Raw genomic sequence first — 12559 nt, forward strand, 5'->3', positions numbered from 1 at the left:
CAACTCCAGGTGAGACTGGCAGCCACACAGTAGTAGAGTGGCACAATGCAGGTGAATCTGCTCTAGCTCCTTCTCAGTCCAAGCGCTTATGCCAAGAGAAGCCACTGCTACCTGCAGCCACTACTGCAGCCTCAGGTTTCAGCCACACAGGCTTCAGACACCCTCCTCTCCATTCACCGGGTTATTGATGCAGGGCTACTCTCTGCTCTGCTGGCCTTCTCTGGTTCCCAGACCCTCCCATCTGGTTCCAAACTCTGTCCTCCACCCCTTGCTTTACTCTGGCTTTCCTTGCCAGCGTCTTGAACAAGCCCCATCCCTCGGACATGAGTTTGGAATCTGGCCTCTCATTTCATGCATCTTGATTGTGGGTAAGAGATACTCAACCCGGGACCAACCAACCAGGTCTACCTCTCATGCGTTCCCTTGGTCTGGGGAAGGTGTTTGGATAACCACAGTACAAGGAGTGTGGTTAGTGGGCCTTACTCCACAGCTGTGTTCCTAGTCCAAACCCTCATACTTCCTACCTGGCATGGTCTGTGCTGAGGCCCAGTGCCCCTCCTGGACCATGTGCCTACTTCACACCTGTTCTCCAGCCCCTAATGCCAGAGGCCTGGGTTCACTGCCTCCAACAGAAACCCAAAGGGTCAACTGAGTTGCAGAGTCTACCACTTTCTAGTGCTTCTTTTATGACCCTCATATTTTAGAAGCTCATCAGATCAGGCAGCTTTTTATTTCTTGGGTCTAACCCTGGCAGGCATAATACAGACTCAAAGTTCTTTTCTGTTGATTCAAGTTAGTTTTCTTCTATGGGCTTTTTTTTTTTTCTTTTTTCTTTTCTTCTTTTTTTTCTTTTAGTTTAGTTAAACTTTCACAAAAATAAGCATTTATAAAAATATAAAAGTTACACATGTTTTCAAAAAAACATTAGAAAATACAAAAAAGTAGAAGAAATTACTCATGGTCTTACTACCCAAACACAACCATTACTGGCATTCTGTTTTATTTCCTTCTGGTCTTTTTCCACTCATTTTTTTCTCTATGCATGCTCCCTCCCCCCACTAAAATAGGATTGCTGGCACACTGTATTCACAATTCCTTCTTTGTAATTCAGATAGCATTTGTCTCTTAAATCTTAAAAAGAAATTTTTTACAGATATTTAGGAACCATAAAAACCAAATGTAATGTGTGTAACTTGTTTTGATTGAATTCAGACAAATCAATTGGAGAAATCAGAGAAATGTATTATGGATTGGGTTTTGGGTGACAGCACAGCATGAGTATTCATTGTTAGGTGTGCTAATGGCATATGATTACATAACAAAATGCCCAAAATTTTTAGAGTTGCATACTGAAATAGGTATGAGTGAAATGACATGTCTGGTTTGTTTTAAAATACTTTAGCAATCAAAAAATCCTGATAGTACCTGAATCTGGGAGATGATGCTTTTATATGGGACACCATTTTTACTTAAAGGAACAACTGACACAAAACCTATAGTTATTTAGACTTGGATATTTGGCACTTCAAGAAAACACCTTGACATTGTTTATTGCCAGTGATAAAGTTCAAACTTTCATAAAAATCAGACTTTGGAAACCCTGTATCTGACGTATGAGCTTGATGGTTACCTAATACCTAAAGACTTCTCTGATTAAGATGTGATAATATAGTGACATTAACAAATGTGATTTTTTGATATTACATAATGAAATGTGTCCAAATTTAGAAGACCAGCATCATAAGCCAATATTTCTAAATAATATTTCCTAACATTAAGAAATCATACATGGGTAAAAGAGCCATTCACAGTTGAAGACAGACCAATGGATTTTTATGTAACCTAGCATGAAAAAAATCAATTGATATCGTACTGGTCTGCTAGGGCTGCCATAACAAAATATCACAGACTGGGTGGCTCAAACAACAGAAATTTATTTCTCATGGTTCTGGAGGCTAGAAGTTCAAGATTAAGGTGCCAGCCAGTTTGGTTCCCCATGAGGGCTCTCTTCTTGGCTTGCAGATGGCCACCTTCTTGCTGTGTCCTCACACGGCAGCAGGGAATGCAAGAGAGTGCAAGCACTCTTTCTTTAAGGACACTAATCTCATTGGATCAGGACCTTACCCTTATGACCTCATTTAACCTTAATTATAGGCCCTTCTTATAGGCCCTATCACCAAATACAGTCACGATGGCAGGGTTAGGGCTTCAACATACGAATTTTAGGAGGACACAAATTCAGTCCACAGAAGGTATGGTTTCAGATTCTAGATTGCAATTAACTTTTGAGAAATAATTTGTTAAATTTTGGTGTAGTACAAAGATGACTATCAAAGTGCTCCTTTCTTTTCCAACTATGTATCTGTCTTCAACTACGTATGAAGCTTTCTTCATATACTTCAACCAAAACAACTATTTTAACAGACCGAATGTAGAAGCATATATGAGGATCCGGTTTACTGTCTTCTTTAGACAGACATGAAAGAGAGTTTAGTTGTTGCTAATGAGACGATGGGGCCTATAAAGCCAGAAATATTTACTATCTGGTTCTTTACAGGAAAAGTTTGCCAACTCCTGATCTAGGTGATTCCTTCACTTCTTTTCTATATTGGATATTGTTTCCTGGATCCCACGTCTTCCTCTTTCTTGATTGGCTTCTCCTTCATTTTGATGAAACACATCCTCTGGCAGCTTCCTGAGAAAGGGTGGATGAGAGGTACATTTTTTTGATTCCTTGCATGTCTGAAAATGTCCTTGCCACCCTCACATTTTATTGACAGCGTAGATGGGTTACAGACTTTTAGCATGGAAATCACAGTCTTTCAGAAATTAGAAACCTTTGTTTTACTGTCATCTAGATTCCAGAGTTGTGGTACAAAAGTCTGCAGTTATTCTGATTTCTGATCTATTGAACGTGACTTCTTCCCCCTTCCTTAGAAACCTACAGGATCTTTTCTTTGCCCCCAGTGTTCTAAAATTGTATGATGATGTGTCTTGGAGATGATGTGTCTCTACCACTGTGCGCAGCAGTGAGCTCTTTCAATCTCGAAAGTCATACCCTCCAGTAACGGGGCATTTCCTAGAATTATTTTGTTGATCATTTCTTCCCCTTTGTTTTCTTTGTTCTCTATTTCTGGAATTGTCATTGAACAGATGACTGGTCCTCCAATTTTCTTATCTTTTCTATCTCTTTCTGGGACAACCCCTAAACTTTACCTTCCAGCCAAAATCTTAAGTTTTCTTCATTTCTGCTACCCTGTTTTTAATCCCCAAAAGCTCTTTTTTTTTCTTCCACATGTTTCTTTTTAAAGTATCTAGATCTTGTGATATAGATACTTTCTCTTTAAAAAATTCTCTAAAGATATAAATGATAGTTTCTTTTCCCTGGTTAGTGTGTCTTGTTCTAGTTGCTTTATTCCTGTTCACTTTGTTTTCCTATTTCATATTAGAGGCTTTCCTTTTGGTTGCCTCTTCATACCTGAAAGTGAAATCCCAAAAAGCTCTGACTGTGTGGGTGGAGTTTATTGTCTGTAGGCTTTACTGTAGGGGGACACAGCTGAGTTGTTGGTTGGGAAGTACTCAAGGTTAGTATCCTCAAGTCTTTTTATTCACTACTCAGATTCCTCAGAGAAAGATTTCCCATTGCCTGACTCATGGGTATAAGTCTGGCTACCAGAATTCTGGGGTTGGCAGGGAAAAGAAAGCTGGCACCCTTACCATTCAGTACTCACCATTCATTCAATTGCCCCTAAGTTACCACGACCATCAAGTGTGTTTGCCCTCCTCTAGTTCAAACACCTTGTCCAGAGAGTAAGTTTCTGGTCTTCTATTAGGTCATGGGAAAGGCAATCTTTTTAAATACACTTTCAACCAATACTGTTGTTAGCCTCATTTCCCCCCACCCCTCCCCCACCTTCTAGAGTTATCTGGTGTTGTCAATTTCTGAATTTTCTTAGGGTTCTGCTATGTAAATTGGGTTGTTTATTGGCTTTCTCTGTTGCTGGCTCAGGATTCAGCTTTCTCAGGACTGCTAAGTCAGTTACCACTCATCCATCTGCTACCCAGCTTCCAACAACTTTGTTGCTGTTGTCTCCTCTCCCACTCTCTTTGTCCTTGTGGGTTTATGTCTTTAAAAAAAAATCTCTTTACTGTTGTTTTAGTGAGGTTTTGGGATGGAATGAAAGTAAATGTGGGTATTCGATCCTCTCTCTTTATTTGGAACCTCTTTATAATTAAATATTTTTTTTACTTCCATTTAATATTACAGCACAAACATTTCCCATGTTCTTCCTTGGTCTCTGTAAACAGTTTTAATAATTGCATAATATTCCATTGAGTAGGTACCATGGCTTACTTAATCACGACCCTATTTTTGGAGTGTGGAGTTGGGGGAAGGGACTAGTTTTTCCTGGAGTCATCTTCCACTTACCTCCCTCATTCATCCCTGTGGATTGCCTACTGGTATTCTTCTCCCTCTGTTCTTAGTCCATGGTTTCATCACTTTCTGCCCTTTATTGTGGCACTACCTTGCTAATTCGTCTCCGCACCTCTGGTCATCCTGCATGATGATGCAGCACTAATCTTTCCACAAAGTTACCTTTCTCATGACACTTCAGAGGAACCCTAACACCTGCAATTAATTTGTGACTGGTATTTGAGACTCTCCACAGTTTGATTCCACCCCATCTATGAAAATTCTTCCGCCTTCTCCAAGGGCTCTGACCTCCTGCCTTTACCAAGCCACACTCACCCACTGCTGAAACCCTATCTCCTACGCTAAGCCTCTCCCACATTACTTTGCTTACTCACTTTCTTCCTTTACCTGATAATAGAAACAAGTCACTTGTTACAAAGTCCTTAGGGACAGTCTTGCCTTCTAAGTGGGACTGATGGCTCTCATATTTCTTCTCTGCCTCCCTTGCCCTACCACCATGGCACCCCAGCCCAGTGCCAGGCACACAGTGGTGCTTACCCAAACTCACGGAATGGAATGGTGGGAAGCAGAGAAAGGACAACATGTAAGTTGTTACCTTGCCTTCTGGAGTCAGCGTCCAGATCACAGAGAAGGTCAGCTTGTCAGTCATGGGGTTGAGGCTGCACAGCTCCTCACACAGCAGCCTGGGAAGCATGGGGACCACCTGTGAACAGAGGACAGGCCCGTGAGCACCTTTCTCCACTCTGCAGGAGTTTGTCCCAGGCTTAGGAGAAGTCCAAAGGCACAGTTTTGGTGAACAGCTTCAGCATTTCCAAGCCAAAGATGGAGGCAAGCCAAAGATGGAGGCAGCTCTGTTCCTGAGGACTCTGCAGAAAGACTATCCTATCTCGTACTTTTCCATGAGACTCTAGAGTCAAAAGAGGAATGTGAGCTGGGAAAGTGAAAAGTTAAAAAAATACACTGTAGCAATGAAAAAGAGCTACACTTTACTCATTTATTAAAACCGAAGCTCTAGACTTTAGCTGTACTTTTGGATACAATTATTCCAATTGAACTATGTACTTACGAACTCAAGGGTTGAGTGCAAACTCTTAACAGGGGTTTCATCAAAGGAAAATCAAGCTATTGTTGAATCAGTGCTTTATTAATTGAACACACCACAATTTACCAAATTACATGTTGGAACACTAACAGAATACTCTAATAAAATATCACTACAGCAATAAAACTGAAAGGGTAATAAATCCAGCTTTCCTAGATGAACACTGGTCAACTAGTCACCCATTTTGCAGTTTTTTAAGCCTAAATAATTTCTTCTCCTTATTAATCTTTCTACCCCATAATAAACTGAGTCAATGGCATATCCCCTTTAAATTTTTTTTTAACTTACTTTCAAATGATGACTTACAGTTATCACACAATGTTACTTGTTTTTTCCTAAAATTCCAAAGATTAGGCAGGGCGTGGTGCCTCACGCCTGTAATCCTAGCACTCTGGGAGGCTGAGGCAGGAGGATCGCTTGAGCCCAGGAGTTTGAGGTTGCTGTGAGCTAGGCTGACGCCACGGCACTCTAGCCTGGGCAACAGAGTGCGACTCTGTCTCAAAAAAAAAAATAAAAAAAATAAAAAAATAAAAATTCCAAAGATTAAATGAGTATCTCTGCCTATATCTCCTGAAGATATTTCAAACTCTCTCCTTCTTACCTTTAAATCTATTTCTCCTCCCATATTTTTCTTGATTAACAGCATTACCATTCACTTCACATCTCAAACCAAAACCACCAGCAGTAACAGCCATTGACCCAGCACGTTTACTGCAGGCCTACTTGGTTTGCAGCGCTGGCCACGGGTAATGCCTCAATCCCACGCTAACTACTTGAGAAGTGACAGGCAAGAGGACAACTATGCTGTAGTTAAGGCAAATTTAGCCAATTAAGTTTCTTTATTGGCAAAAACAAAACAAACCCCAGCGGTTTCTTATTTTATGTGAAGCGTCTATACCTGCACTCTGCTTTAATACAGTAAATATCTTTGGCATGGGATAGAAAATTCTAGAACTCATGGCCCATACCAGTAACAAATAATTAATAATTGTTTGGTATTTTTCTAAAGGATGCCCTATCTTTTGTTTTTATTTTTATTTTTAGAGATGGGGGTCTCGCTATGTTGCCCAGGCTGGCCTCAAACTGCAGGGCTCAAGCGATCCTCCTGCCTTAGCCACCCAAGTAGCTGGGATTACAGGCGCGTGCCACAGTGCACAGCCTATAGGATGCTGTATCTTTTAAGATCTATGAAAAACCTAATGACTACCTGAAAACTTTGGTAACTGCTTTTAGAAGACAACTACTTTTGAATTTTTTTTCTTGCCATTACTTTTGCACCATGAGTACAAATGACACTGTATTTTCTTTGCTAACTTATTTAATGGTGCATGAAAATATGATTTAACATTTTCTTGTATGTTGTTAAGTGCTTTACAAAATAATACATCTTTATGTGCATAAACATACTGTACAAAATGGAGATGTCATACTGTCTCATGATTGAATTATAAAGATTTCACATAATTTCAGACCCTGGACTATGCTAGGAACTAAACTGCTTGCCCCTCTGCCTCCCATTCATAAGTTGAAGTCCCAACCCGCAGTGCAACCTGTTCAGAGAAACGGGTCTTTTTTTTTTTTTTTTTTTTTTTGAGACAGAGTCTCACTCTGTTGCCCAGGCTAGAGTGAGTGCCGTGGCGTTAGCCTAGCTCACAGCAACCTCAAACTCCTGAGCTCAAGCGATCCTCCTGTCTCAGCCTCCCGAGTAGCTGGGACTACAGGCATGCACCACCATGCCCGGCTAATTTTTTCTATATATATATTTTTAGCTGTCCATATAATTTCTTTCTATTTTTAGTAGAGATGGGGTCTCGCTCTTGCTCAGGCTGGTCTCGAACTCCTGAGCTCAAACGATCCGCCCACCTCGGCCTCCCAGAGTGCTAGGATTACAGGCGTGAGCCACCGCGCCCGGCCGAAACGGGTCTTTAGGAGGTAATTAAGGTTAAATGAGGTCATAAGGGTGGGCTTAAGGGTGGGGCCCTAATCCAATAGGACTGGTGACTTTATGAGAAGAGGGAGGGAGATCTCTCTCTGCGAGTGGGCACCGAAAAAAAGGCCACATGAGGACACAGCCATACACAACCCAAGAAAAGAGCCCTCACCAGAAACCAAATTGGCCAGCACCTTGATCTGGGACTTCCAGCCTCCCAAATTCTGGGAAAATAAATTCCTGTTGTTTAAGTTACCCAGTCTATGGTACGTTGTTCTAGGAGCCTGAGCTGACTGAGGCAGACTAAATCAAGTTTGCAGGATGTGCATTCTCGTATTCTCCTCCGGGCTGCACCATCAGATAATCAGACCAACTGAGCCAGGTGCTCATCCAGTTCACTTGTTGCAATGATATTAGTCCAGGGCTTTTACAGATAGTTAGTATTTCTCCCTAGTGTTCAAGGCAGTATCCTACTTTAAGTCACAAAGTGAGCATGTGATAATGTAACATAATTCCTGACTTCATGTTTTAGTGTTTGTGAAAAGAAAGTCATTGTAACTTGTGCTTTGACTGGACCCTGGAACAGAAAGAAAACATTGATGGAAAAAAATGGTGAAATCCCAATAAAATATGGAGTTTAGTAAATAGTTAAGAATAATGATGTTCCCATTCTTAGTTATGACAAATGTAACATAGGAATGTAAGATGTTAACAGTGGAGAAACTGGGTGTGGGGTAGATGGGACCTCTCTGTGGATAGGTTGTAAGGATACTTGCAGCTTTTCTGTAAATCTAAAAGTATTCCAAAATAAAAGAGCTTCTTAAAAAGAAAGTCATTGCTCTCATTAATTGATTCTCTGTTACAAATTTAAATATGAAATAAATTTATACTAATGATGCTAATGATCTGTTTCTATATATTAGACTTTGGGGTTCAAATTTTATTTGCAAAACTAGTTTCACCACTTAAAAACAACAACAGCGACAACAACAAGGTCTGAAGACCTTTTTACCAAACTGAGTGAAGGCAGGCTGAGCAGCAGCACCGGGCAGGGACAGGAGCAAAGGCTTTGACGCCTGAGAGACTTGGGGCTAATCCTGGGCCCACTACTTCATGTACAATTTGGGCAAGTTAGTATAATTTTGAGTCCTGGTTTTCTTATTGGTAAAACAACACTGAAGATGGTCACTAGAAGCCAGCTCACTGGCCAGCCCACAGTGTCCATGGTGCTCTGGAACCCGGCCCAGCCTTCCCCTTCAGCCTTGTGCCCCGGCCCTCCCTGCGGGCTCTGGCAACATCAGCCACGTGGGCTCTCCCACTGCACCTTCGCCCGCCTGCGCGCTGCTCCAGCTCTCCACATGTGCTCTCTTTCTGGACGTGCTGCATCTGGCAAACTTCTGCACATCCTTTCAGACTCAGCTCACTGCCATCTTTAAAAGGCTTATCCAGAATCCGCCAGGCAGAGCATGTACTGTGTTCTGTGCACCCCACGTTCTTCCAAAGACGATCTGGGGTGGTGTTAAACAATCAGCCACTTGCTCCATTCTTCCTGCCTGTCCACAGCACTTACCACACTATGTCCTAATTGCTTCGTCAGGTGCCTCTCGTGCCAGTGGATGACAGAATCCTCAGGAACAGGGCCAGGTCTTGCTCCTGTCCCTCTATCCAGCACCTGACACATGGTGGCACTTCTAGTTTGCAGATGACTGACTGACTTTCCCCCAGGAAATAAATCACCTATTTTTTCTATGGTCACGATTTACTGCCTTTCAGAAAACATTTTATGAAATACAAAGTAGACTTCTATTTAAACATCTTTACAAAAAAATTTCATAAGAAACTAGTATTTTAAGAGTAAGGTAAACTGTTTGGGCTAGTCCTTCCTAAAACCTACTGGCTCACTTACTGGCTGTCCAGGTTACAAAAATTGCTTGGTGTCCTGTATCTTATACAGAAGACATTTTATTATTCACACTACAATAGTCAGATGCCAAAGAATCTAAGTGCTCATGAAGAGGCCAAACATTAAAACTTCTGGGGTAGTATAAACATATTTAATTTTTAAGGAGCATTCCTTTTAATAAATGTTCACCAGATCTTGAGGCAGAATTCAGATGGAATTTAGAGAAAACAGTGTTTATGTCCATATAGTTTTGTAAATAGACGGTTATTCTTCTTTCTTTCAAAGGAAAAGCAATTACGAGGTTACAATCATACTTATGGTTTGACACACCACAGCTTCTCATAAACCGGACCTAATTCCGGCTGGGTCACTGTGCAGCAGTGAGCCCCGTGTAGAAGGGCTGGAGAGGCGGGCGGTCCCTCCAGGTAAGCTGCTTCTTCAAATCCAAGACCTGTTAGTCAGAGCGCGACACACCTGGACCATGGTGTGACAGTCCATGCACACACATCGCTATGTGAGCCCTGCCACAGTACCTGGAAAGCCTCCAAGCCAGGGTGGTAAGCACAGAACGCCACCTAAGGCTGGAAAAGAAAGGTCTCTCCAGGAGCGGAGAAATCGTTGGCTGTCATTGTAATTGTGCATCCCTGACCCCTTGATACTTTCTTTCCCCAGTCTTGTCCTGTCTTGCCCTCACTAGCTTCACTACTCAGTAGGAAGCACACGGATAACTCCTGCACAGTTCTTTAACTCCCTCACTTGCACTGTCCCAACTCCACGACCCCCACAGTCAGTCTTACAATTGGACTCTCCTGCTTTGACAAGTCCTAGCCGAGTAGTGACGCAGGAAACCGTGGGGCTGTGTGAAGGTGTCTTGCTAAACAGTCGTAGCTCTCACCTCCATGGAGGCCGGCAGGCCTTCCACTCGTTTTGTCAGTTCCTTCCCCCATGCCCTTCAGATGCGATGCCCAAACACTATTATTCTCCTCAAACCTCCTGCCCAACTGCCTTCTCATTTTTTCTCAACAAAAAACCTCAACTTCACAGAGAAAACTGAGATCATCACACTCAATCCCTCCCAAGCACCTGTCCGGCTCTTTCCTCTGGCCTGTTTTCTCCCATCCCCCCTCACTCTACGTGTGTACCCTGGTGCCGTGGGGGTCCTGCCTGTCCAGAGCCTGGCCCTATGTCTGGGCTTTTCGTCCCTCTGCTGCTCCCAGATCTTCACAATGAGCCACCTGTTTGCTGGTCTCTCTCTCTCCCTGCAGGCCGTAAACACAAGGTCAGTGTTGCCCATACTTAACGACAAACACCACCCCCTTTCCCAACCTAGGCCCTCCTGTTCACTTCTTGTAGAAGTTTCTCAAAATAGTTTATGCTTCCACTCTTCATTCCCACCTTCCTTTCACTTCGTAACTCAATACACTTTTTAATTACAAAAATTACATGTTAATTATAGAAATTTTAGGTGACACCAAACCGAAACACGAAAATGTAAACATTTGGAGGCCCCATCCCTTAGAATAATCAATGTTAACATGTTGGTATAGAACCTTTGTCTTTTTTCTGTGCACACAAGATTATACATAAGGTAAAATATTATCTGTTCTAGATATGTATATTTTTTGAAATACAGAACGAGTCACGCTGTCTCAGTCCTCACTGGATTCCCCTCCTCGGCGCCCCTCAAGTGCAGCCGCTCCTCACCTGCCCTCGAGCCCTTCTCCCCTCCCGCACATCCTCCCTGGGGGCTCCTTCCCCCCTGGGCTTGTGCTGCTGCTGGCCCTCGAGGCCTAGCCCAACCCTCCGGATCCCTCTATTAGGGTGCGCCCTGGACACCTGGATCCGGACCTCCCACAGGCACTTCAAACTCCACATTGAGAAGACAAAGTTCAGCATTTTCCTCCCTTCACCTGCTGCAGTGTCTGTATTTCCTATTTCTGTTGAGGGCAGCACTTTGTCCCTAGTTAAATAAGCAAGCAAACAACAACAAAACCCCCTCAACACCAACCAAAAAACAAAACTCCTCACACGCACACACACCCCTCGCACACAACACAACTGGGTGTCACCTTGTGACTCTCCCACTCTTCCCTCCCTGCTACATCCAATCCGTTCCCAAGTCCTCCAGATCTTCCGTTCTGGAGCTCTCTCAAATGAGTCTTTTCCTCTCCATCTTCCACTGTTCGAGTGTGGACACGTCTGTCTTTCTCTCTTGGGATATATTCTAATAGTCTCTTAAACCAGTGGCAGAGTTCTGGAGTGAAAATTATTCTAGATAAGACTTCCTTATTATTCTCCAGAACTCTGCATCTTCTTACTTACTAAACTCCACTCAGTGATGATCTGCAATCTGTTTTATATTGGGACACACTCCTTTTACCTTCCCCATAGTTAATTAGCTGAATTTGGTAACCGGATTTTGGCACATCTTGTGGATGCAGGTGGGCCCAAACACTTTCAGTGGGGCCCAGAGCTCTTTGCTAAACCTGGACCTTCTATGTTCAGTGGCCAAGGGTCACAGGTGGCCCTCCTCACAAGAGCTCCCAAGGGGAAGGTAGCCTCTATACCCTATCTCCAAGGGGACAGCAAAGATAACAGTGAGGAGCTACCTTCTCCCATTTCCCTTCCCTTTGCCTCTCCCTACCCTTTCCTGTGAACTAGGGATTGTTAGAGTCGGGAGAGAACCACAATCTGGAGCAATTGAAATGCTGCTTGTTCAGGATGTCCATGGAGCACTGGGCTGGAGACTTCTTTTGCCCTAGTTATCTTAGGCTCCAGTTAGACATTACCACGTTGATACATTCTCATAAGATTTTGTGAGCAAAGATCTCTGTTTTGGGGTAGTTACTTACAGCCTCAAGGGGATGTGACTTTGGGAAAAGGCCCTGGTATTGATGACAATTTCTCTACCTCTGGCCTCACCATCCTTCAACCACATGGGTGGTGGATAAGGTGATTTTCTATCTTGGTCAAAGGAAACCATATCACTTCCCCACTGGCCCTCAAAATGAAGTCCAAGCTCCTTTTCCTCCTACCCCAGGCCTCCTTCCATAACTTCATCTCGTGGCTGCTTCTGCAACTCACACCCTGGCAATTCCAAACTATATTCTGCTCCTTGAACATTCCATGCTTTTTCTAGCCTCTGCCTTGAATGTCCTCCCTATCCACTTTTGCCTGTCTAGAAATTTT

General features: G+C 43.0%; 1 protein-coding gene across 1 annotated transcript in view; it reads right to left on the reverse strand.

The window, feature by feature from the left end:
* Positions 1–12559, reverse strand: part of DIS3L2 (DIS3 like 3'-5' exoribonuclease 2) — a 307218-nt gene that overhangs the window by 76094 nt on the left and 218565 nt on the right. The window contains exon 12 of the mRNA XM_069470450.1: positions 5031–5138. Coding sequence (XP_069326551.1) covers positions 5031–5138 — 108 coding nt within the window. The remainder of the gene's footprint in view (positions 1–5030; positions 5139–12559) is intronic.

Source organism: Eulemur rufifrons, chromosome 1 (assembly GCF_041146395.1).
Source record: "Eulemur rufifrons isolate Redbay chromosome 1, OSU_ERuf_1, whole genome shotgun sequence".
NCBI lineage: Eukaryota > Metazoa > Chordata > Mammalia > Primates > Lemuridae > Eulemur > Eulemur rufifrons.